This window comes from Aphelocoma coerulescens, chromosome 7 (genome assembly GCF_041296385.1).
Source record: "Aphelocoma coerulescens isolate FSJ_1873_10779 chromosome 7, UR_Acoe_1.0, whole genome shotgun sequence".
NCBI lineage: Eukaryota > Metazoa > Chordata > Aves > Passeriformes > Corvidae > Aphelocoma > Aphelocoma coerulescens.
Window position 1 is genome coordinate 33,473,012 of NC_091021.1, and position 25,963 is coordinate 33,498,974.

The 25,963-nt window shown below is 37.6% G+C and overlaps 1 protein-coding gene across 1 annotated transcript; it reads left to right on the plus strand.

The window, feature by feature from the left end:
- The first annotated feature begins 4,102 nt into the window (after positions 1-4,102).
- Positions 4,103-25,413, plus strand: ACMSD (aminocarboxymuconate semialdehyde decarboxylase). The gene is made up of 10 exons (XM_069021215.1): positions 4,103-4,240; positions 7,114-7,158; positions 9,770-9,866; positions 13,660-13,709; positions 15,019-15,255; positions 17,338-17,431; positions 18,182-18,277; positions 18,745-18,917; positions 24,940-25,038; positions 25,244-25,413. Exons 1-10 carry the CDS (start codon positions 4,118-4,120, stop codon positions 25,304-25,306), a joined length of 1,077 nt encoding a protein of 358 aa, XP_068877316.1. The 5' UTR covers positions 4,103-4,117; the 3' UTR covers positions 25,307-25,413.
- Positions 25,414-25,963: the final 550 nt, after the last annotated feature.

Here is a 25,963-nt window from a genome sequence, read left to right on the forward strand (position 1 = left end):
CTGTTCTTTCTGGCCCATGTTTATGCTGCTGGTATCTCTCTGGTTGCTCCCACTGCACAGGAGTGACACTTGGCCTGGTACATGCTTAAATAGAATATTTTTTATTTGCTTGAGTCTATACAATGGAAAAAAAAAATAAAGTCCTATTTTTCTCATACTGACATTTTAAAAAATATCTCTTTAACATTTTTGGTAGAAGATATCTATAGAAGATAAATGCACGGTATGTGTAAATTGCAGAATTGCAATTGTAGTGTATTAAGAAAATAATTATGTTATTTGAAAGATAGGCACATAATTTTCTTTTATTCTCTTAGAATGGCAGTTGACTTTCAACAATGTAATATGTTCTAGAAATAAGGATTCTTTTATGGCTTAACTTAGGCAGCAGAGCACACAGTAATGGTCACGAATCTGGCAGAGGACACTGTTTGCCTTCACGACTGTGTGATTCATCAGAACTCTTGCTCAGATGGTGGTCACAGAGCAGTGCGGGGCTGCCACAGGCATCAGCAACCTTGGACACCTTTCCACTATAAATTCTAGGGACACAAAAAGGCTGTGGCAGGTCTAATAGAGAGCCCACCTGAGGAGCATCACCCTGAGTTTGTGCAACGGTGAAGCTTCACTATGCAGAGTTAATAGCTGAGATCTTGGAAGCATCAGTACTGCGTCACACCTGAGCTAAAAAGCCCAAGTTCTCTGCAAGGCTAAACGGGCTCAAGATACAGAGCAGCAGCTCTGATGTCTGTCTAAACAGAGGCTCTTACAGTTGTTTGTTTCTGCAAAGGCTTTTTAATAACAAAGTGAAAAACCTACTACTCTTCAGCATTTAATGATGACTACACCTGCCCTGCTGCCACCTTGGGCCGGTTTAGCTGGCTCTAGATTGGAGGCGAGGGTGTCTTTCCTGTTGCATTCTGTAAATGTGTATAAAGGAAACCCTGGCATTGCAGTCTAGCTGGCTGTGCAAATCACCAGGACCTTAGGCAGAAAAAGCTGGAGTGTTTGGTTCATGGCATTGGAGAATCATAACACCACCCTCTCTGGAATACATCTTGGTTAAGGACTTTACTGGTGTAGCTGCAGCTGGACATGTCCTCCTGGTGTAGCTCTACTGGTGAAATGATGTCTTCCTGTCAAAGATGGCACTTGAGAGCTACACATGGAGACTGCAGCATGGGAACTGCATGATGTTATTCCTCATTAGGAGGGAAACCATACCATTGTTGTTATTCCCCACGGAACTCAGACCACACCACTCCCATTGAAGTCTGTGTTCTTTGGAGTCCCAGAAGAGGTCTAAGTTCTGTGATCAGGCTAATTTAATAGGAGAGGTTTAATTATTTGATACCAGAGGAAAAAAAATAGAATTACTGACTTTTGCATCCTTTCCAAATCTGACATTTCCAAGCAGGTCTGTAATGGCAGTCTCAAAGGACCTGTGCAGTCCCCAGCACAGCCAAAGGATAACCTGTTGCTAAGCAACCAATATAAGTGTGCTGCTCAACATTTATTTCATTTGGAAAGGAATGTATTCTTTAAGTACTTCATCTTAGCTACTAAGCACAAAGAGTTTTCCACTTGTTTTTCTGTAGCTGTGCACATGTGTAAAACAGCCAATTTGCACAATCAAACATGCAATTCCAAGAACAGGTGCCAGAGAGGAACATGAAAAATGGAAGGTATAAAAACCTGGCACGAGTACTTTAGCCCTTTCTGAGATCAGCATCCTGAATTTGCCTCTTTGTGTCTTTGTTCATCCTACTTGAAAATGGGCTGCCTCAGAGCATGGATGTGGCAGAGCTCTCTGCAGAGCTTACCAGTGTTTGTTGATGCAGCCTCTTTTGAAGACGTCAGGGTTTCCTCACTGATATGAGGAAATACTTTTCACCCAAAGGCCAGAACTGGACAACAAATTTCCATCCTAAAGACTCCAAATCTCAGATTCTGCACTTGTTTCAGAAAAGCAGCTAAATAGCTTCAGAAAAGAGCACTTAATGCCCTAAAATTAACAAAATTTTCTCTTTAGTGCTTGTCCCTACAGTGAAATAGAACCCTACAGATCCGCTAGGCTTGTGTGTGTGTATCTGAAATCAGCCTTGGCTGAATAGTCTATAGCTGGATTGTCCTTGAAAGAGCTGTTAGTCATGTTTTTCAGTTTAGAGTAGGTTGGGTGCCTGCGTAGCTGAAGAACTTTTTGTTCCTAGCCAGTGAAGGTCTTTCTGCTGCTGACCCAATGGATCATGTTGGATATAGACAGCTATCTCAGTGCCCTTCCATCAAGTGACATGGATCCACATTTTGCCTTCAACTGGTATGGTTTCCAAACGATGTGTTTTGTTAAACGAAATGCAGCGTGGGAGTACTACAGTGTTTGCAAGCTAAGCTGTGTCTTGGGAGCAGTAACTAACAACTACGGCTTTTTTTAGAGCTGAGGAAAATTAAGCTCAGTTTTGAAGAAATGCAGCTGAGCTCTGCATGGAATCCTGCAGCTTTGGTGACTGAAGAATGTTGGTGTCTTAGACTAGTCAGGTGCACAAATCTCTCCCTGCCCCTCTCCTTCACTTCACTCTGCTTTCCATGCTTAAGCAGGGAATTGTCTTCCAGACATCCCTTTATTGGAGGACTCACTTTAGGCGTTTGCCTCCCATCCGTGGATTCATGATACGGAGTTCCCAGAGCTGAATCAATACTCCTTTCTTCTGTCAGCTCTAGTCCATGCAGGAACACTGCTGTCAACAGGCTGACATTGCAGTGCCACATCACACAGTGTGGCTGTCACATTTGGGAGCAGGAGAGCAAATTTGCTGCTTAACCTGGCAGCCTGGTCACAAAGAGATTGATTTTGGTTTTGAGACAGCAATAATAGCTATTTTCAATCCCAGAGTTTTGATCTGTCAAATTGTTGGCTGTCTTGCTTTATTTGGGGAATACTTCCCCAAAACTGCTGCTTCCTATTTCTTTCGAACATTCAGTCTTCAGTGACCTCTTGCTGCAGAGAAGTACAAGATCAACCAACCAACCCTGGCACAAGAAGCTGGCACGAAAAATAACTCTTAAGAAAGTTATCTGACCAAATCCAAAGCAGACTTGCTTAATGAGTGAACAAGTGCAGAAATACAAGAGTCTGGGGGTTTCTGTCAAGCCCAAATAAAATAGGGAAGTCAGGAAAAGGATAACACAAAAAGGGCCACTTATTTTTCAAGATACTTGATTTCAAGTTGCAAGATTTGCAACAGCATTTCATTTTGGAAAAAAAACCCCAGCATTTTTCACAAAAAAAATAATCAGGGAATGGTTAACAAACACTCACAAGGGACGTTGTGTGAGTAACAGACACTGAAATAAAACTACAGGGGGAATAAATTACAGACAAAAATACAGCACAAATAAAGAGCAAGGGTATCTTGAGCAAAGTGTAATTCTAAATTGAGTAAAGGGCAAAAGATGAGATGTAGTTTCACAGGAAATCTGAAATAGCTCCAGTTAAGCTTAACTTAGGATGCAGAAGCTGTTATATTTGAAATACATCTATGTGTTGCTGTATAATTGAGGCATCTTGAGAGGCTGTAAGCACCATTATGCAGTAGCTTGTGTAAATATCCTGAGTGAACCAATGATGAGGAGGGGGAATATAAAATACAGACTATAGATTTGACTACAATTGTATTTTGGAGGGGGTTTAATACAACTTTAAAGAAAATGCAAGAGAAAAAAAGAGAATAGATGAGGATGTGTGACTCTGCCAAGGGCTTATTATATTCCCTCTACAAATTATTTCACAACCTAAGATGGAGAAAGGAGGAAATTCAAGTCAGAACTTTTAATGCATTTATTCTAACTCAATTTTATTGAATTATTTTCGACATTTTAGATTCTGTGTGAAATAAATCCCTTCATAGTGCCAATATAAACAAGTATTTTCCCTTTGCCCTCGGTCAGCTTTAGTTTATGCATTAACAGGGACTTTTCTGCTCGAAATCTTTGTTCTTTTGGGGAACCACCCCTCTGGAATTAGGCTTCCTGGTTTTCCACTGTACCTCGTTCTCCTGATAGGACAGCAGGTGGATCTGGACAGCAGCCAAAGCTAATAACCTGTGACCCAGGGACAGGAATGATAGCAGCACTGACACAGGAAACATTAGCATTGAAGGAGTATTTCTCCTCTGGCACTTCAAAAATGAAAATTGATATTCATAGCCACATTCTACCTAAGGAATGGCCTGACCTAAAAAAGGTAATAAGAGTTTAGATATTCAGTGCCTTATGTTATCAGCAACTGTTTCTACCATTTTTTTTGAAAGAAAAATCAATGACGGTTTCTGTGGTAAATATCTCTAGGTTTTAGTCTAATTTGGTTTTTTTTTTTCCCAGCTGTAAAATATTTGTATTTCACTGTTCTGCAAAGCAAGAGTCCCAGTCAGAAAGGGATGTAAAACTGGGCTCTGTTCCCCACTTTTTATTTATTCTGAAGCAATTCTTACAGTTTTCCTTGGGTTTTTTGAGACCCAAAATTTGCAAACGATAAGGTATAAATTCCACTTTCTTGATAAAAATAGAGCTGTTCTTTTTCTAAATGGTATTCACTTTTGTTTTAAATAAAATAAATAGTCAAATATTAGACAAGATTAATGTTAACTAAGACAAATTCATTCCCATCTTACACCCAGAGGCATGAGAGTCATTAACTTCAATTGGAGTGGGATCACTCTAAGTACAGCTAATTGATGATGATAATTTTTCTAATATCTGTTACTTCTTCAGTTACTGGAAAGAGGTAGCCTATTGTATTTAAAATAGAAAACCTCAGTTGTCAGAATACTGAAGCTGTAAGTGTTAACTTACCATCATTTTAGTAGTAGTAGTATTCAGTGATGTAAATTTATTCTTGTCCTCAATATTTTTCATGATCCTGTGAAATGTATTTGAGAATGAAAAATGTCATTTAAGTTTTAATGTAATAAATCTGAAAGGGTTTCATATCTATTATCTCTGTACTTCTGTGATTTAAGCAGTCCAGTTTCAGTCAATATTATAGAGAGAGCAGCTGGGAAACATAAACAGCATATTAGAAAAAAAGTCATGAGAAAACCTGGCATTAAAAACATACATAGGATTATTTCTTCATTAGTCATGAAAAACATCATTATGCATAAACCCTCCTGGAAAGGAATGTTTGTTTCCTTGTTTATCTATGAAGGTGTTTATTAAAATCTATTTGAACCTCCTATTTGTAATAATAAGAGCTCCTGATGAAAAACACATATACACTGGATATGTATATAGGCTACAGATACTTTTAGAATAATTATGTCTGTCTAAAATGGATAGGAGTTTAAATATCCAGACTACAAAGACAGGTTACTTTTGCTTGTTGCAGATTTTGTTGTATTTGTTTGTGCAATAACTTCATAAAAACACCCATAAGTTCCTTCATTCTGATTTTATATGGGTTTTTAAATGTTTTTAAATATTTTTGTCTGTATGTACTTTAAAAGGGCAATACATTCACTGAGATAAAATAACTCCAAGAATTCCTTGATGTTCTAAATTCACTAATGCTAGATGCTGTGGGCCAGCACTGCATTTCTTTAAACACAGATAAAGAGGCAAATACCAAAATTTTAAAATTTAATTTCCACCTGCTAGGTTTTTTTCCCTCTGTTCTGAGTGATTCAATGGTTTATTAATGGGCTCAGAGTAGAAAACAACTCTCAGAATTCCCTGGAGTCCTCTGGAGATTCAAGTCATTAACACAGATCTCTCCATTTCATGCAAGGAAAACCAATGAGGCATCTTAACATGCACACTTTTAGTTAGTGCTAAACTTCTCTTTCTTGTTTCCAGCTTTGTAAATACTGGACCTTCAACCTAGAAAATTCTGTTGTCAAGATACCAGCCTAGGAAACTATCACAAGTATGAAAAATCATAGAAAAGATCAGATAAGGACTGTCAATACCTACAACTAATACCTGAGGGGAAGAAAGAATAAAATAAGTTCAAAACCAGACCATTGAGTTTCTCTGATGCCTATGTGCTCCTTCATTACCCATTTAAGGTACTCGTTTTCTCCTCAGCTTACAATTGCAGTTAGCATGGTTCTAGTTTAAAGTCCTCTTTAATTGTCACTCATTAAATTTTCCCTAAATTTCAGTATTTTTTATATATATAAACCTATAAATGTACACATTTAAATAAAATCTACATAGCTACATAGTTAAGCAGAGAACAGAGCCCCAGTGGCTGCATCTCTGGCTGATGTCAGGAGGTTTGGCTCTGCACACCTACATTAGGAAAGCTCACAGTGGCATTAAGTGATGATTTGGTATCACAGGAAATTCAGGACTGTATCCAAATTGTTTACACTTCAGTGAAAGAAATGCCTGCTCTTACTTAGTTTCCTTCTAAATGTTTCTTTTTTGGAGGAATGGGAATTCTGAGCATTGTTTTCACTCAGAGATTTCAACAGTTCATTCCTAATGGATAATTTATGAAAGGAAATCAGCTTCTTATGTAGGTTTTGCGTTTTTTGCATGAACAATTCTGAACCTCTCTAGAAGAATCAATGAGCATCTAAGTTTCTCCTTTTTAGCTTCTCTTGCTGTTTAAATATTAATAGATAAGAGGCTGACCTTCACTCCTGCTGCTGAATCATGGAAGCTGAAGAGTGGAATCAATGCATCTTTGTGCTAATGATTAACTGATCACAGATTGGAAAGTTGTCAGCTCAATTTCCACACTGCCAGATGCTTAATTTAATATTTTCTGTGTCAAAATTATTTCAGTTAGAACCTCAATGTAGTAAGCAACTTTAAGCATTTTTAAAGCAGTTGTTTTAAAATGATGTTGAACTGGGAGCTAAAATTCCAGATCTACAAACACCATTAGTCCAGTCCAGCTACACTTCAGCACTTCTGAAGTCAGTGAGGCTACTATGGCTCAAAGCTGAGCATGTATAAGTGTTTCTCCTGGATTAGGTATTTTTGTAAGAGCTACAATTATATTATTATTACTATTACTATTACTATTACTATTGCAATTATTACTATCATTACTATTACTACTGCAGAGAGCTAACTAGCACTGGCTTTCTCTTCTTTCTTCCACAGAGATATGGCTATGGTGGATGGGTGCAGCTGGATCATCACTGCAAGGTTTGGGCTGTTTGGTGCTCAGAGCTGATCTTGTGTTGTCATCAGGAACACAAACTCACAGTAGATCTATTAAGAAGCAATTCAAGTGGCAATAAGATTGGATTGGTCTCTGATACAGATTTCTCTGGAGGTTAATTTTCTATGAAGTAGTATCAGTCCAATCCTACCATACCTCAGCAGAACCTTTTGCCTGAAAGATGAAACTCACAGTCTCTTGTATGAACCAGCACCCATTCTTCTTCATCATCTCGTTTTAACCCTTGGAATGGATAGCTCTGAGAATTTCTTTTCAATAAGATAGGTCAGGCTAAAGCAGATTACATCTAGATTTGTTTTTAGTTAAATGCAGTCATCTGTATGAGAGGCAAACCCAAAAGGAGCTGGTATTTTAATAAACAAGAACAAGCCATCTGTGGAACCAAAGTGTGGATGGCACAGCTTTTTGGGATACATGGCAGCTGCAGGAAGGAGACGATGATTGGACACATTTCTGGCGATTTTGTTACAGGTCTGATGCTAAAATTCTGTGCTAAAAATAGTTTGCAGAGGAAGTTTGTGGCAGGTCAATAATGGCCTTACATGCTCTGCAGAGAATTCTGTCTGGCCTACTTCCATCTGGAAATTTTGCATGACAAAAAGTGCATGGCAAAATAAAATCCTGTTCAGACATGTGGAGCTGGGGATGTTAACTCTCTATTAAATAAAACCCAAAGGCTTCTCATATCATTCTGTTAAGAAGCATCAGGGTCAAACTGGAAGAAAATAATTTTGTGCATGTTTGAAAAGTGCAATTTGGGATGTGACTGAGTGGTTTAGTGATGGGAGAATTTTAAATGTGGTTTGCTGAACTTTAATTTCCACATAAATTAATTAAAACATTAAATATTGGATAGTTTTTAGAACAGGATAGAGAAATGTAGAACAGAATGGAACAGTAAAGTCCATGTCATCTATTCATATGTGATGTAGTGCTTGGTTCTACTCTGCCTTTTTCTCACACCCCAAATAATTTTTTGTTTATTGGACAACCTGCATCAATGCACTAAACTTTTCTTAATGTATTTGAGTGTATGGCTACAGTAAACCTTTCTCTCAGGTTGGAAAACAAATTTTACAAGAACCTGGTATTTCACATGGGGATCAGGACCCTGTAGTTGTAATATTTCAAGTAATTTTCACAACCTGTGATACAGCTAACAAGTAACTTGACAGTTTGCCAAGGCAGCACACATAGATTTGTTGAGGAGGGCTTTAAAATATTAATTAGGGCAGTATATTTGTGAATGATGTATGAAGTTAATAACAAATTCAAGGTTAAAAACAGTTTGAGTTCTCAGAAGAAGGGGACAGAAACCCCCCTGGCTGAGCATACCAGTAGTAAATATTCTGATTTAACAGATTCTTTTCTTTAGAAAAATTCACAGAATCCTAAATAAGACCAATTTTGCGAGGAAAAATAAAGTGGCCTTTGGAGAGAGAGCAAATTCTCTCTCTCAAAGGGCCCAAAAACTTTCACTTAGCTCCTATTTACTGGGAAGGTGAAGGAAGAGCTACGGTGTTTTCTCGTGTGGTTTTCAGTTTTTGACTGCAGATGGAGTTTGTTCTCTGCCCAGTGCATCTGCTGCGTGACTGCCCTCACCCACTCCACGTGCACAGCATCAGGGGATCACCTGACTTTCCATTTACCCCTACAGTAGATGAAAACAACAAGAAATAGGCAGGGCTTGCAGGTGTTGGTGAATTGTATCTCACCCATTTGTGCCAACAGAAGTCCTGTTGTGTCTCTACAAGTCTGTAGCAGCTTGTGGGTACCCCTCATTGTAAGAGACAATTTGCTTAATGTGGTGGCACTGTGCCTACTCAGTCTCTTTGAACAATTCACACATCAAGCAAATATGAAATTTTAAAATTGTCCATGCTGATAAAGGAACAGTATTAAATTTCATGACTGTGATAACATTTTGAACTTCCTAAGTCTGGAAATTGGTGGCATATGAGAAAGGTTTTACACTGATTCAGGTCATGGGCTTATACTGTGTTTAAGTTTTGTTTGAGATTTTTTTTCCCCAAATTCTTCAATATTTTTCTTCTTCCCAAGGAGAAAATGTAATCTGAAGACAAGACAATAGGTCCCCTTTTGTCTCAGTATCACTGATGATAAGAAATAACTGGACTGAAATTAACTGAGTTGCACAATTATTTCTGTAGTTACTGGAATCATTGTGGTGCTATTGACTTTAAAAGAACACATACATACCCAAAGGGAAAATTTAGCACAGATTTAATTAGAGCATTGTTTTGAGGTCACAATTTGGTTTGAGGATAAACTTGGATAAAGGTATCTGATATCTTTTCCAAATAGAGTGATGTACATTGCAGAAGAAAGGGGATTTTTAAAATTATGCTGAAGAATTAAATCTGAACTATAAATGACTGTCTTATTAATGTCTATTTTTAAAATAGTTTTTGTTTAAAAATGCCTACTGAAAAAAAACAAAAGATCAAAATTTTGCCACTGAATTCCTGTAAGGAGCACAATATACTCAAGAGACTGTAAATTAGCAGGTACTACTTTGTCACACTTATAATATATGAAAATATCTTTTCACAGGGACAGGCAAAGATGATGAAGGATGGAAAGGTATTTAGAGTTATTCAAGAGAACTGCTGGGACCCAGAAGTACGGATTAAAGAGATGGACCAGTCAGGTACCTCCACGAAGGAATTCAAATCATTGTGCATCATTTAGAATAACAACTTCTCTGTCAGTGCATCTGAAAGTGCTCAACAACAGTATCAAAAAAAGGGTTAGCATACTGATTCATTAGCTTAAATCTCTTGAAAGTCATTGGAAACTGATATGTTTTATGCTCAGATGGGACCTGTTCCCATAACTTTCCTCATTTGCAGGAGAAATTATTCCCCACATGACTTTATTAATTTTGGTGGGATTTAAGGCCGTAAGGAACTTATTGTCATAAGTAAGGATGACTGACCATGGACTTGAAAAGGTACCATACCCTACAGTTAAAAAGTGATTCACATAAAGGAGGAGGAAACCCTTTCATTTTTGTTCCATATGTTAAAAATATTCTTCTTACACATAGGATTTCTTGTATGTCTGTTTCCTTTTCTAATACATTTTTTCTGTTTAGCCATGTTGCAGCTTCGTTCTGTGTTTTTGCTGGAGGACTCTGAGCCTAGAGAACTGGTACAATTACTTTGTCAGAAAAGGGAGCTTTCCTCATCTAGAAACTTAACCAGATGCCAAATTTGCAAATTTATTTTCCATCATGTTACATGCAAGCCACTAAATAAGGCTGGTAAAATGGGAGTCTGAGGATAAGGGAAGGAACTTCTAGTCTGTTCAATTATTTTTGCTAGTTCTTATTAACACTGTAGCTCCACATCACTCTTGTAAGAGAAATGTTAAGTTACTAAAGATTATTTTTTCTTAGATTGAGGCCTGAATAGTTCCTACATCAGTTTCCCAGTAGACATAACTTGAATATCTTCTCCAACTTTTCATAAGGAACAAACACCTGAATTGCTTAGAAGAGGAGATATTGTATAAGTAGCATCTTTATGATTATTGTTTCCTCCTCTCAGGCCTTATCACCCTCTACAAGTACATGAAAGAAGTTGTAGCCAGCTGGGAGTTGGTCTCTTCTCCAAGATAACAAGTGATAAACAAGAAGAAATGGCCTGAAATTGTACCAAGGAAGGTTTAGTTTGGATATTAGGAAAAATGTCTTCACTAAAAGTGTTGTCAAGCCCTGGAATAGCCCTGGTGGAGTCCCCATCCCCAGAGGGATTTAAAAGACGTGTAGATGTGGCACCTGGGGACATGGTTCAGTGGTGGGCTTGGCAGTGCTGGATTAATGGTTGGACTTAATGATCTTAGAGGTCTTTGCCAACCTAAATTACTCTGTGATTCTGTGTAAGGAGATACTCTGGGTCATTCTTCTTAGGGAGGTTTAGTGCAATACATAGGCCAGCTTGGGAACTCACCAGGTAGTGGGCAATTTATGTAAACACAATTTAGATCATTTTCATCTCCTTCATTTTCACCTACTTCATTTTCACCCTGGAAAAGCAGTATTTCAAACTCCAACCATTAGACATTTAATGGGAATGCCAGAAAGTCTTTGTAAACTCTGAAATATGCTGCCTTGTCACAGAATCATAGAATCATGCTTTGACTAGACTGCAATGTTTCTCTGAGTTAGCTCAGGGATTTTGGGGATTACTGAATCACTCAACTACAGAGTGGATCATAAATAGCCTTTGGGCATCTTTCTCTTTCAGATATTTCCCTCAGCACTAATGGCAAGTTTCTACAAAACAGTTGTGCTTCATATATTTGTTGTAGACAAAGGGAAAACACAGGAGGATTTTTTTTTCCAAATTTTTGCAGCAGCTCTCCAGAAAAGAAAATGTATCATAAAAGCAACACTGCAACATTTCTCCATGAACTAAACAGTGCTCGATTGGTTAAAAAAAATCTAAACCTGTATGTTACAGCACCATCTGGTGACTTGTGCCCTAAAAATGTCCCTTTTTATTACAGCACTCCAGACATACAGGCATTAGCCAATTAATTGGGGGGGAAGCCTTGATGTTTTTCATTCTTTTATTCTTACTGCTCAGCTAATGATAAAGACTATGAACCACATTTTTTCCTTTTTGGTTTAGAAAGCTTTAGCTACGTAGTCCAAAGACTGCTTTCTGTAACACAGGCTGAGATAGACTATACCCAAAAATTTAACCTCCAAACACGGTGTAATTTTGGGACAAAGATGCAAGGAGTCTCCCAGCTGAACAAAATTTGAATCATTGAAAGGTATTGTTAACTCAGAGATAACTTATAGCTTGGTTGCTAAAAGGCTTTGTTTGTGCAATGCCCAAGAAATCTTGCCAGTAATAAGGAATGGTCTCCAATGGACCAAAGAGACTCAATTAGTTCTCCTAATCATATGTCCTAGGTCTAATTGATGTACATACTTCTGTCTTGATCCACTCAATAAAACAAGCTATCCATGTAACTCAATAAAACAAGCTGTAAAAGTAATTAACATCACAGTTCTGTGACACAAATCATCACAATTTCGTTTGACAAAATGTATCAGTTCACCCTGTCTTTCCTTGTTATTTTCTCCTTTGTAAAACCCTCTGAAGAGAGTAAAAAAGTACAGGCTTTTCTGTGCTGATTCTTCTTCCTAAAGCTAATGTCTAGGAACAGTCAGCTTGGAAATGTACCTTTAAGGTTTATATTAAATTTGCTCAGAAGTGTAAAACTGGATTGAAAGCAGATACAATCCTTGTTGTGGAAAACATGGAGAATGTTCTCAACAGACTAATCAAGTGTCCATATTGGTGGATAATCCAACTTGGGCTGTACTTCAGTATTTATGTAATTTTGCAGGCCTAATCCTTACCCCTAAAACCATTGCTGCTGTACACAATATAATTAATCAGATCTTGTAGCAATCTGAGTCAGCCTCTCGTTTCCTACTTTAACTTCTGAGAAGGAGGATAAAACATTTTGTTAATCATTCAAGTGCTTTGGCAAGTCATTGTCTTAAGAGTTCTAGAGTTCATTCTCCTGGAGTTTTTTCTGCCATCTTTTTTCTAGTAGTTTCACTACTAACAACCAAGTTAAATTTTTTAAAGCATGACAAGATATGTGCAAAAATACTACAAACAGACCTATAATTAAAAACAAAAATACATTTTTGCATGTAACTATTTTGTGAAGCCCTAATTATTGTTTATTGTTTATTGTTTATTTTGTTTGTCTGCCAGGTTTGTTGTTTTCATTCCTGTAACCTGTCCCACACAAAGTTATGATACAGATTTGTGTTTGAACAGAAACAAAACAACATGGACTTAATTATTTTTATTTTTAACATCAAAGTTATTTCTGAAAACAGGCAGATTTTCTTATGTTTACAACCTCAGTAGTCCAGACACAAGACTAATGAAACCTAACACAGTACACCTTTGGGAATACTTAGAAAAGCATTGTTTAATAACCATTGTTAACATAATGTTATTTATCTTTGAGCTAATTCATTTCTTTATTTAATATATATGACAAATGTGACCCCAAAGTAAACTCAAGTTAGTGAATTCTGTTGGTTTAATGTCACTTTGAGAATAATATTAAATAGCTATTTTGTTTGTGCATGTGCATACTAAATACTTCTAAAATCAAAAACCTTTATTTCAAGAATAATCTAGCAGGAGTATGGAAGTGCTTTTTTCTGTCTGCTTAGCAAAAATATTCAACTCCTAATAAAGTGATGCACTATGAGATTCATTGCTATAATCCTTAATTAAAAAGATAAAGAATCAATCCATGTCACTGTTAAATCAGTCTTTCTCATTAGTAAAGCTTTACATTCTGCCTCTCAAACCAAAGTACTTTTTAAATTGTAACATTTTATCAAAAACAGACAACAAAAAAGGAAACATTAATATTTGCTTTTTCTTACTCAGGAGTCACAGTCCAAGTCCTGTCCACAGTCCCTGTGATGTTCAGCTACTGGGTAGGTTCCTACTAACATATTTCATAATTCATATGTGACAACATTTTTAAAACACAAATGCATCCTCCTACAAATTAGGTGTTTGAAGGAGTCCCTAGAATTGTTCTGCTGTGAAAAAGAAAAGGCAAGAAAGGAGTGCAGGTATGAGAAGACGTATGCAGGATGTCCTGGCAAAGCTCCACACCAGAGCACACACAGTGAGAAAGGACACAACAACAACTGAATTTCTTTTGGGGGCCTTATGGGGGCAACTGGAAATGGAGAGAAAAAATTTATACAGCATGAATCCATGGTTAGCAGGCAAACATATATGTACAGATTCCATGAAAGCTAGACATCAATTAGTATTTTCTCATTAAAAAAAAAAGACATAAAAGATGTATTTCTGGCTTTGTCCCACTTTCTTTTAAATGTGGCATAGGACTCATTAACCTAGAATGCTTTGAATCTTAAAATTCAGGAGCAAATTTAAGTTCCTATGATCCCCACATGGTGATCTTGAATGCTTCAAAGAAATAAAAACAGGCTGAGGAGATAAATCACAGCAAAATGCAGTTCTAAATACATTCTCAACGTGACTATTTAGCAATGTGTACAGGTCAAGATGTTTATATGTATATGTGCATTAAGAACCATTGTGTTAAGCCCACATAAAAGAAGTACCATTAGTATTCAGAATTTCTTGTTAGTAACATCTCTTCAAAATTTTATTCTAGTATCTAAGGAAGTATTTTCCATTAAATATGTACTGGGCGGGGGGGGGGGGGGGGAAGACCAGAGATTGATTGTGTGGCTATTGCAGTTTCTTATTAGAATTATGGCTGTTATCTCCTTCTAAATGCCAGAGAAGTTTGCTCAAGCTTTCTCTGTAGCATTTGCATGCTCCAACATCTCACATTTCTTATTTTTCCTCAGCTCCAGTAATAGGAGAGTAAATATTCATTGCTATGTAAAAAAATTATATACTGAGGTTTTTGCATTTGGATAAACAAAACCAGGGGACTGCTTTACACAGAAGATCAGGTACTTATGTGCATCAGCACCCTGGGCTTTATTACATTCATCCTGAGCAGTAAAGGCAACAGCAGTTGATAAAATATTCAAGAGAAAAAGCAGAACTGCACCCAGAGGTTTTTAAGAGAGGCAGAATTTAGCCCTACTGGTTTTTAGCTATTCAGAACTGTAAAGTAAATTTGGGTTCAAACCCTGTCTATCAGTTGTTTGCAGTGACATTTATCCAATGTCTTCCAAAGGTGATAACATTTGAGAACTATATTTAAATGTACTGTTCTGCTTCATATCTTACCAGGCCAAACCTCAGGATACTTTAGATCTCGCCCAGATATTAAATAATGACTTGGCAGCTACGGTAAAAAAGTACCCCAAGAGGTTTATTGGGCTGGGCACGTTACCTCTGCAAGCTCCAGACCTGGCTGTGAAGGAAATGCATCGCTGTGTGAATGAACTTGGATTTCCAGGAGTGCAGATAGGATCTCATGTCAATGAGTGGGACCTGAATGCCCCAGAGCTGTATGATATTTATGCTGTGAGTAGCTGTTGCTTTCCTTCTTTGGGGGAATACTGTGATATGGAATTCTGTCTAAAAATATCTTGGAGCACATTGAGTCATCATTTGAGCCTTCCAATCTGCTTAGTGATCAGAGACACTCAGCTTTAATTGTAAATAATAATTCATTATAGAACATAATGACAATAACGTAACATAAACGTTCTGGAATATATTTTATAATAATGAATAACAAATTTTGGTTTATTGTATGAGTTCTCACTGTAGATCTGCCTTCTTGATTTGTGAGGATAAGTGCAGTAACAAGTAAAGCATTTCTGCACTGTTTGCATTTGTTCAAGTTACTGTATCCAATCCTATTGAAATAATTGATAAAACTCCTTGAGATTATCAGAGATGCTTATAACACCAAAGTACCACACAGAACAGGACCAAAAGTTCCAAACTGAATGTATTGATTATCAAATGAATTAATAGATTACATTTCTTAAATAGCCTGAGGTCCAGATGAGGGTGGTCATTTGCCTAAGTTAGTGGCTTAATCAATGCACATTCTGAATCTGTTTCTCAAGTTATTAGTGCTGTCACCTTGGAATTGATTCACAGAGCTTATTTTGCAGGATGCTCAATTTATTCAAAAACTCTGTTGGTGCAGCACCTGGATTATTTGTTCTTATGGCCACATACAGTCAGGTATCAGCATCTGCTCTTGGAGATGCCCACATCCATGGAATCACAGCATGGCTGAGGTTGGGAGAGGTCTCTGGTGGCCACCTGGACCAACCCCCTGCTCAAGCAGGGCCACCTACAGCCAGATCCCAGGACCATGCCCAGGTGGCTTTTAAATACCTCCAAGGATGGAAACTTCACAATCCCTCTGGGTAACCTGATGTTTCCTGATCTCCCCCGAACCTTCTCTTCTCGGGGCCAAACAGTCCCAGTTCTCTCTGCCCTTCCTCACAGGAGAGATGCTCAGTCCCTTCATCATCTTTGGAACTCTCTCCAGTAACTCCATGTCTCTCTGCTGCTGAGATCCCCCTCTTGTTCTGGGATCTCTCTCTTATACTGTACATCTTTCAGCTTATGATTCACACATGTAGGAAGTAACCACTATCATTTTTAGAAATATCTGTGGATAATACAGATTATGAAATTAAGCCATATTGGATAACGAACTTCACCAAACTACCAGGCCAGTTATTGAATTGCTATTTTTAGTTTACAAATGTAGATGGAAATTATTCTCCACGATCCAAAAGTTGCAGCTTTTATTTATGCATGTATGGGTAAATAAACTCAAATTTTTCAAATGTGTGATAATCTCCTTAGCAACAAGAGCATGTCCAGAAATACATCTGACAAAATGAAGCTGTTAAATCCTGGTTAAGCATATGAATGACTCTGATGACTGTGTATTTAAATTTAAGCACACAGTTAAATTACACAGTCAGAGTCAGCATCCAACACTGTTCTTCTGTTTTCCTTTCCAAAGATGTCAGTAGTTTTGTAAAAATTACCATACTTGCGTAGAGATGGATTATTGTTCAGAATACAGCCAGATTTTGAACTCTTAGGAAGGATTAGGAATATTTTTAACTTTTTTTAAGTCAGGCAGAGGGCCAAAGGAGACAAATGTAGTGCAACTCAATGAAGATTTCTGATGGCAGCTGGAACAATTCTGCAAAACCAGCCTAAAATGATTCTATAAGACATTACAAGTATTCATCTCATATGTGTAATGAAACCAAAAGAATGTTTGCTTAAACTGAGTTTTATACTACAGGATGGCTAAAAAACATAACTGAGAAGCATTTTTGTACTGCATTATTCTGAGAAACACTTGGCTTCATAAACAGATGATATCATCTATGCTTCCAGTCCTGTAGTCACAGGAAGAGCTGTGAAACTGGGTGAGGAGTTCAGAATATGGCCCAAAGGAGTAAATATAGCCAACTATTGTTTATAGTTCTTGCTTGTGAGCCTATTTTCATTACTAGTGCTACTGCTCAGTACAGATTTCCAGGTCATTTAAAAGCATGACTAAGATCTAAGATGCATTTTGGTAAGATTAGTCAAGATTTAGACTTCTTTTTGCTGCAGGCTGCTGAGAAATTAAATTGCTGTCTCTTTGTGCATCCCTGGGACATGCAGATAGATGGGAGGATGTCCAAATATTGGTTTCCCTGGCTAATAGGTAAGTGTATATTTACTTTTCCTAACCTACATTTATGAATTGGATTATGCCCAGGAAATTGTTGCCAAGTAAAACACAAGTAGAGAGAAAAATTACATCTTTTTTTGTCAAACTTTTTTTTTACATCTAGTATTATGATTAAGTCTGTTATGTAAATTCAGCAGCCATTTGTTTCTAAACTTGTTTAATTTCTCTTTTAAATACTTAGAATTAAAACAATTCACACTAGCAACAGAATATAGTATTCTCTTTTGTCCCAAATACAAAGAACAGATAACTTAAAGTGTAGATCTGGCATCACATCATAACTGAACCCCAAATCCATGTTGGAATATCCATCAACATATCTGCCCCACTTCACACACAAAAGAAACCCACAAGCACAGGTGAGAAGGCAACCTGGCATATTCCAGACTTGTCTTTGAGCAAGGATAACAGGAATCAGGCCTGTACTGGGTATTTCAGGACATACCCAACCTGCCTGTCATCTGTCCTAATGGTATAGAGTAAAAACTGGACTTAGAATTCAGAAGATCTTCACTTCCAGGCCTGTGTCTTCATTTCAGTTAATTACAGTTCAACTCAGTGTCCCTCCAGGAGAAATAATGCATAACCTTTGGCAGCTGCCCTGAAACTATTACTTTTTCAGTAGGCTCAAGGCTAATGGAAGAAAATTAAAATAACATTTAAAAATCAAATAGGAATTTTAAAAAGTAAAGCTTTATATAATTAAGCTGTTTTTCTTCTTAGGCATGCCAACAGAAACAACCATGGCCATTTGCTCCATGATTATGGGAGGAATTTTTGAAAAATTCCCTAGGCTGAAAGTTTGCTTTGCACATGGAGGTGAGTAATGTACCATGTGAAACTCCTGTTCTTCAGCTGAGCATGGCACAGCTGTATTTTCTGGTATCCCAGCTAATGGGGTCACCATGTGAAGCCTGCCACTAGCTGAGCACTATTACCCCAAAGAAGACAATCTCATAGGTCAGCTGCTTTTATGAACACTCTCTAGCCTGCAGGGTTTGAACTGGTACTACAGCCTTTAAGGGAAACAAGGAGGAAGGGGAGGCAGCAGGTGGTTTAAGGAAAGGGACAAGGAAGCAGCAGGAGGAATTTGGGCATCAAAGTAGTGAAGAAGTGAGAAAAACAGAGAAAGAAGCTAATGAAGGTAAAGGAATAAAAAGCTGCTGGTGCAGAGCACTTTCTTTCTAAAGAGCTGATGGTAAAACTTACGAATCTGTGGTCATAATGTGGCTTTTTTCCCCTCCTACACATTTTCAGCTGCTGTTATTAAAAATTCCTTCTTGCAGGTGGAGCTTTTCCATACACAGTGGGGCGGATCTCCCACGGATTCAACGTGCGCCCTGATTTGTGCGCCATGGATAATAAGGTGGATCCAAGAAAATACCTTGGCTCATTTTACACAGACTCTCTTGTCCATGACCGTGGGGCACTAAGGCTGCTCACAAATGTAGTAGGAGAGGTGAGTTTTAATGCCTCCAGAAGTGGGTGAGTCATTCTTCAGTTAATTTTCTAGGAAAGAGCAAAAGGAGGAGAGAAGAAGAAAGCAGGAAGAAGACATCTTCACCCAGTGAAATAAACTGATGGGCTTCTGCCAGGGTGACAATGCTTTTACTATGTGGTTTTATTGAAATGGTAGGTTTAATCCAGGAAATCATGCATTGTCAACCTTAGTTCCATGAGGCTGGTTCCTTCTCTAAGCTTGTTCAGGACAGGACTTCAAGCAAAGACTGCTTCAGTTTGGAGCCTGGTTTTCAAATGGCTTAATTTTCAAATTCAAGTGCATGCTTGAAGAAATCAAAGTGTATTTCCACTTGGGAAGTTATAGACAAGAAAAAATCAGTAATAAGGAAAGCTTCTGTGAGTATGTCAGAGAGAACCATTACGGGTTTGCAAAAGTATTTTAGTTGTTTGTAGAGAAATCTTTGTAGGTTAGCAAACCATTTAAATGAGGTACAACATGGGGCAGAAAAATCCTAAAACATTCAAATAATCCCTTCTCATTTAGTAAATGCTCAGGAAGGGGTTGAAGACAGCACCGTGCCAGCTTCCAGTGGATCACTGCAAATCAACCTGTCGTTGTGCTTTGATCTCTGCACCTCACAGAGTATCTGCAGCCAGAGGCAGATACCTTCCAGATGTCAAATCAGAAATACAAGCTCTGACAGGGATTTTCCTGTCTCAACAGCTGCAGTCCTGTTTCCTGTACATCAGAGTCTAGGTTCACATGGTGTGGAGCTGTTGCTGTCATCAAGGCCTCTTGTGTGACCGAAGTTCACAAACACCACTCAGCTGATTGGGTTTTTTCTACAGAAAAGAATCTGTTGATTTCCCATTTTCATCTCTAATACTGTGAAAAGGTTACTGCAATAAACCTGCACTAGAACTGGTACAGAAGTGACTTGCCTAGGCCAGACAAAAATAACAATGCAGCACTGTTGCTTTCTTTATTGTGGTACTTTGAGCTCAGGTATCACACTGTAAAATCTGTGGGTTTTCAGTTCATGCTGCACAGGAAGTCTGCAGCTTTGTGGCTGGGCTTCTGCCTGCAGCTCCCCTGCAGGACTTGTGCCTTTTAGGAAAACTTTGCATTTGAAGAGTCATGGAAAATTCAACCATGTGACAGCAAACTACAGCTTGAAACAATAGTATGGAAACTTCTGTGAAGTGTATATGTATGTAAAATACAGTAACACTGCAACTCTAAGGAGTGGAGACAGAATATCTTTTTTCTTAAACCCACCTTGAACCAAAAATAGGTTTATGGAAGAGCCCCATAAAATGTGCAAAGAAACTGCCATGGAGCCTAATTCCATTAGAAACAGTAAGATAAAACCCAGGTCAATTTACTTTTAAAAAATCTGCTAATAAGCAGTTAGTATTGGAAAGTTCTTGGAACATCAGTGGGTATTAACTCAGGTGGCCATCTCTGTGCCAGGGCTGAAGTTCTAGGCACCAGATGGGTTACTAATAAAAGACTAGGGCTCCAGCCCCATACTGATTTCTTTTAATTTCTCTTACCAACCTCTAAATAGCAAATATATCGTGGTCCACAGCTCAGGAGTTTTTGCTATGCATTATCTTTTGAATCTAACTGTAGCTTAGAGTAAGCAAGTGGCTTTAAGGTGGTTTTTTACAATAGATTTTAAAACTTTTCTCTGTGTGATGTGCACATTCATTTTACAAGACACCCAAAGGCTTATGGAATAACAGTCCAACATTTGTCTCTGTTACCTCCTTTTCTGAGAAATCTCCCAAATCCAGACCACATTCATTCTAAGTATATTTTTGTTCCACATGCAGTTCCAGTCCACAAGGATGAGTCTAGCTCTTGAATTTTAAATTGTCAGTGCAAGGAGAAAAGATCACTCACTTGTTTCTTTTTACCCATTTTTAAATGCTGGGAGACATGTTTTGCCATTGTTGAAAAGACCTTGGTAAATTAGCAGCTGTGTGACTCAGCTTGGCTGAGACCACAGATTCATTTTGTGATCTGAATCTGTTAAGCTGAACTGTAGATGTCAAGAGCAAAGCAGGAGAGAAAGTACAACAGGATGCTGAATCCATTGCTGAAGAATTGAACTTTTTTTCTGTTTAAACTTGTGTAGAGCACAAGTCTCAGGGCACTTCTGCTTTAGAGTCAGCTTTGCATCTCAAGGCTGCTCTAAACTATTGCTGTTGTGGGAAAGCTGCTGGCTTTGCACCACACTTTCTTTTTCTCTACCTTTCATCCTAAGAAGCTACACATAGACTCTGGTTCTTAATCGTGATTAGTCTTTGCAACTGGAATTCGGTTCTTAGAGGAGAAAGAGATTATGGACTGTAATTTGATAATCTAAAAGTCACTCAGCATTAGCTTCTCTGGTGTCATGTTTATTTTGTCAACAGACTTTTAAATTTGAGAGTCTTAACACAATACCTTTGGCCAGCATAGTACATAGGATGTTGGCACCTTCTTTAATTCTCCTCTGAGAATTTTGAGCCCTAACAGTATGGCATCAGGTGGAATCCCAATGCTGAAAAATCATGAGTCAGATACCCAAAAAGGTATCTTTACCTTTTACTCATGTTTTAGCACACATGAGAACTTCCTTTCTCTTTTTCATAGCCTAGGGCATCTTATCCTTGAAAACAAAAACATTCACATCACGATCTCAAACTTTACTTTATAACCACGAACATTAAAAAGTTTCCTCTTTTTCTAAGGAAAGTTTACATTCTCACATAACACCCTTCCATGAGTCAAATGCTTAAAGAAACACCAAACATCTCAGCACTTTTAGTGCAGTCATGTGTTGGCAGAGTAACACATATAAGATTAATAAATGCTGGGCTAAAAGCGATGTGATGGAGTCTTGAGGCTGACACTGTAACTTTGTGAGCTGGAGGTTTGAAATAGGCCAGCTCTCCAGAGAGCAGCTCAGAGCTGTGCAGGAGGGGCATCAGCGTGTGTGAAGATGTGCTTGGCCATGGCTTTGGGTCCCTGGGGAGCAGCCACTGCCTGGCACCAGCGTGTGGCATGCTGGCCTTGAGCTGATCAATGTTAAAATCCACTGACAGCTGTGATGAGCCGTGTCCACTTAAGCTCATCCCTTCTTAGTTTGGGGTGCAGGTTAACTGGGGATGGAAGCAGAAATACACATTTCTGAGAAGGAATTTTGTAAGAGTGCAGAATCGCTGCAGTCCTTTGCTCCCCCCGTGATGAGGTAGCATGAGGGGAATACAAATAAACACAAAATGCCCAACGTTGCTGGCTATAAAAAGTGAAGAACTGGGTTGACATGGGATTAAATGATTCAGTGCATCTCTGCAAAAACTTCCCCATGGTGATTCCTCCAGAGCCATCACCCAAAGGCAAAGCACTCTCTGGCCAGCAGTTGGAGCTGAACTGGCTATAGTCTTCTGGACTTTTTTTCAGGTGTATCATGGTAGTAGGAAAGAAGGTGAAATTCAAGGCAAATACAATTTTTCCTTATGTAAGAGGATGAAGTCATACTTAAAGCTTTTTGAGATTCATTTTCAGATTTGGGTCCCTATTACTGTGAAAAAAAGTTGTGCTGAGTAGCAGGGTCCACGGAGGTTAATCATTAGCCCCATGTACCTCTCTAATAGGAGAGATGTGCTAATTAAGGAATCGATCTCCAAGTCTTCCAGGGAAAATTGACTTTGTTGATATTCTTTGGAATAATATAACAGTACATCCCTTATGCTGGGAGCATTATTCATCTGCAGAGGCTTCACAGCACTTCTCTGAAGCTGGTTGCTAAAGACAGGTATTGCAACCCCCATTTTACAGATGGGTGCAAAACTGAAGCTCAAAGAGTACAAATGAACGGCCTAAGATCACTGGGAGCACAGCAAGAATGCTGCTCCCAAATTTTTCTTACTGATTTACAGCTCTTAACTTTAGTACTAATGAATAGAGCCCATGATTAGCTATGAAATACTTCCACATAGAGGGAAAGAAAAATGTATCTATATTTTTCCTGTGAAGGTGTGGGATTTCTTTCTGGTTTAGTATATAAGAGATGTAAATAAGGATGTACAAACCTTTCTTACCTGATTTTCCTGACTTTCCCTAGTAAACAGCTGGACAAATTCTGTGTTTTCTTCTGCTTTACTTAAAAATCCATTTTCTCATATAAACCTGGTATGTTTTTCAGTTGGGTTTTTTTAATCATAAAATATATGGCATTTGTTTTTCTTATCTGAATAAAGCATCTTGGCATTTAATTGAATATTATAAATAAAAGAAAATATTTAGCTGCTCAGAAGTGCACACATCCAAATCTATTTTGTTTAATTTATGCTTAGAAGTCGATTTATTAGACAGAGGGTATAAATTCTCCTATGCTAATCTTGTGGCAAGTCTTCTATAATAAATTAGAACACAACAGTATGGGATAGAACAATAGAATGTGTCTCTTCTATTTAGATTTTGGCTAAAGGTTTGTGTAGGTTCTTTCAGAGACTTTTGGGTGACATCTAGTGGAGATTAAAAAAATTTTTAAAAAGCATTTGACAACTAAGAAAAACAAACCATTTCAGAAAATAAATGAATGGTGTTTCCTTCACCCTGTTTCAGTATTGAACTCTGGTAACTGAGCCCAAACATTATAACAAGTGTCCAAAATTCATCATTTTGACTTCAAATCCATGAGACATTTAAAAACATACATTTTGAATGAAAACTGTGGGTTTTCAAATACTCCTGTCTGCAGGAGATGAAGCCTAAAAGAAAACAAGACTTTTGATAAAATCAAGAGAGTTGGCAGTATGCACTCTCCAAGGCAGATAAAATGGGGAAATATCCTTCCAGAGAGAAAATGAGCCTATAAACAATGTGGTCCTATTGAGGATCTGCCTGTTTCTTTTCATCTCTGATAATAGGGATTCTGCACACAGATTTTTATTGAATTTCCTTTTAAATGGCTTGCATTCAGAAACAAGGCATATCACATCACCCAGATCTTCAGGTACGTGTTTCAAACCCGCAGTTAATATCCAGTCCCACTCAAAGACAATGACATTTTAAAAAAGCTGCAGACTTTCAGAAATATATGAAATTTTGTAAATAAGATCTAGGTTTTGTTATCTGAAGTTGAATACTAGTTAAATTAAATTAAAATATTAAAAAAAAAAATCAGTGTTTGTAGTAATTCTACACTGTATCAGGTTTTCAGTAGTACCCCATTGCCATTATTACATCTTTGAAAGTATCACAGGGAAGATAATTTTTATTGTTTTCTATTTCTTATTACACTTATTACATTCTTCTCACCCATAGATAACTTTAATTTGTGTGGATGTATTTAGCCAAAAATTTCAAATTCAGGACTGCAAATCCAAGCATCTTTTCTGAGTTTGGTGGAGAACTTCCTGAGATTCTTAAAGAAATGTATCCAAAAGTCTTATACAAATTTTGTACTCCACACACCAGTGCAGAGCATGGAATGAGTAAATCAAAACTCCGAAGGAAGAATTCTGTGTATCCTTTATTGGCCATTTAATTATGGCAACACTTAACCAAGATTAATCACTGCATTTTAGGCACACCACTTGCAGGGGCTGTTACCTTTCAAACCAGGACCACAGTACAGAAAATCAGAGTACAAAAATCCTAATTGTGCTTTATTCACCCAAGCAATAGATACTCAACACAAATTCATCCAATAAACTCTTGAGTCTTTGTTTTCAAGCTTTGTTCTTTTCCTAGTGGAAAATACGATCTTTGTATTCACTTTCATAATTAATCAGTCCAATACAGACATACAACTTCTTGTAGTTCATTATACATTTCAAAAAGCATGTGCTCTATGGTTTAATATTAATTTTTTTAAAATTTAAAATCTGAAAAAATTAACATTTACGAGTTGAAAATATAATATTCATGTTAACTTAATATTGTATCATGTTAATATTAATATTATTTAAACGCTATTGTTTAATGTTACTAAAAAATGTACAATTTTTTTTGTTACCAGGACAAAGTTATTTTGGGGACAGATTACCCTTTTCCACTTGGGGAACTGGAACCTGGAAAATTAATTGATTCAATGGATGATTTTGACCATAAACTGAAGGTATGATTTTTATATTTGAGGGGGTTTTCTCTCCTTTTTAAGTCTCTGGATTGAGACATGAGGTAAAACACTGAAAAATCGGTTCTGCAAAGACTGGAAGAGACCCTTTAGAGTCTTTGCAGCAGTTCCTTTTAAAGCACAAGTAAATGCATTTGAGTTAAATATGTGCTAAGCACAAACATATATACGTGTTTTGTTTTTACAGGATAAACTCAAGGCTGGAAATGCTCTGGAATTTTTGGGTCTTAGCAGAAAACAATTTGAATAATCATGAAGTACTAAAGAGGCTAAACTTCGGAAATAACACTGAATCCTTTGGGATATTTCTACTGGCATGGGCAATTGTACACATGAAAAATAAAACTGACAATTATCTGGCAGTCTCCTGTTATTTCCAAAACAAAAGCCAGGGTGCTGGAAATGAGTATGCACAGGTATTGCCTGAGGATTTAGGCTGTCTTTAAACAATTCTGAAATCCCTGCTTTCATAACAAAGGAGAGATTTCCTCTTTTGCAGTTGTAATAAGAATCTCTGAATTATAATTAATGCCATGTTACTAGGACTTGATTCTTAGGAAGGAAAGAACTGAGAAAATTATGTACCCACTATATTTCTGTCTTTGTTATAACAGAATTTGAAAGAATCTTAAAACAGAATTTAAACAATGTTGATGCCCAATAAAAGGCAACATTCACCTTTATCTGCTGCTGGAAAATGCAGCACACCACACTCAGCTCAGCACTGCAGGTGCACTCATGCTTTGTCAATGTTGTGATAGGATGGAGAAGGTCTGTGTGGGGACTTTACATTTTAGCTGCCACCTACACCATTGGGAACTTATTCATCAGAAACAATTTGAACAATATGGTCGTAGGTGCAGAAATAATGTATTTGTGTGGGTAATACTTGGTGTGTCACTGTCAC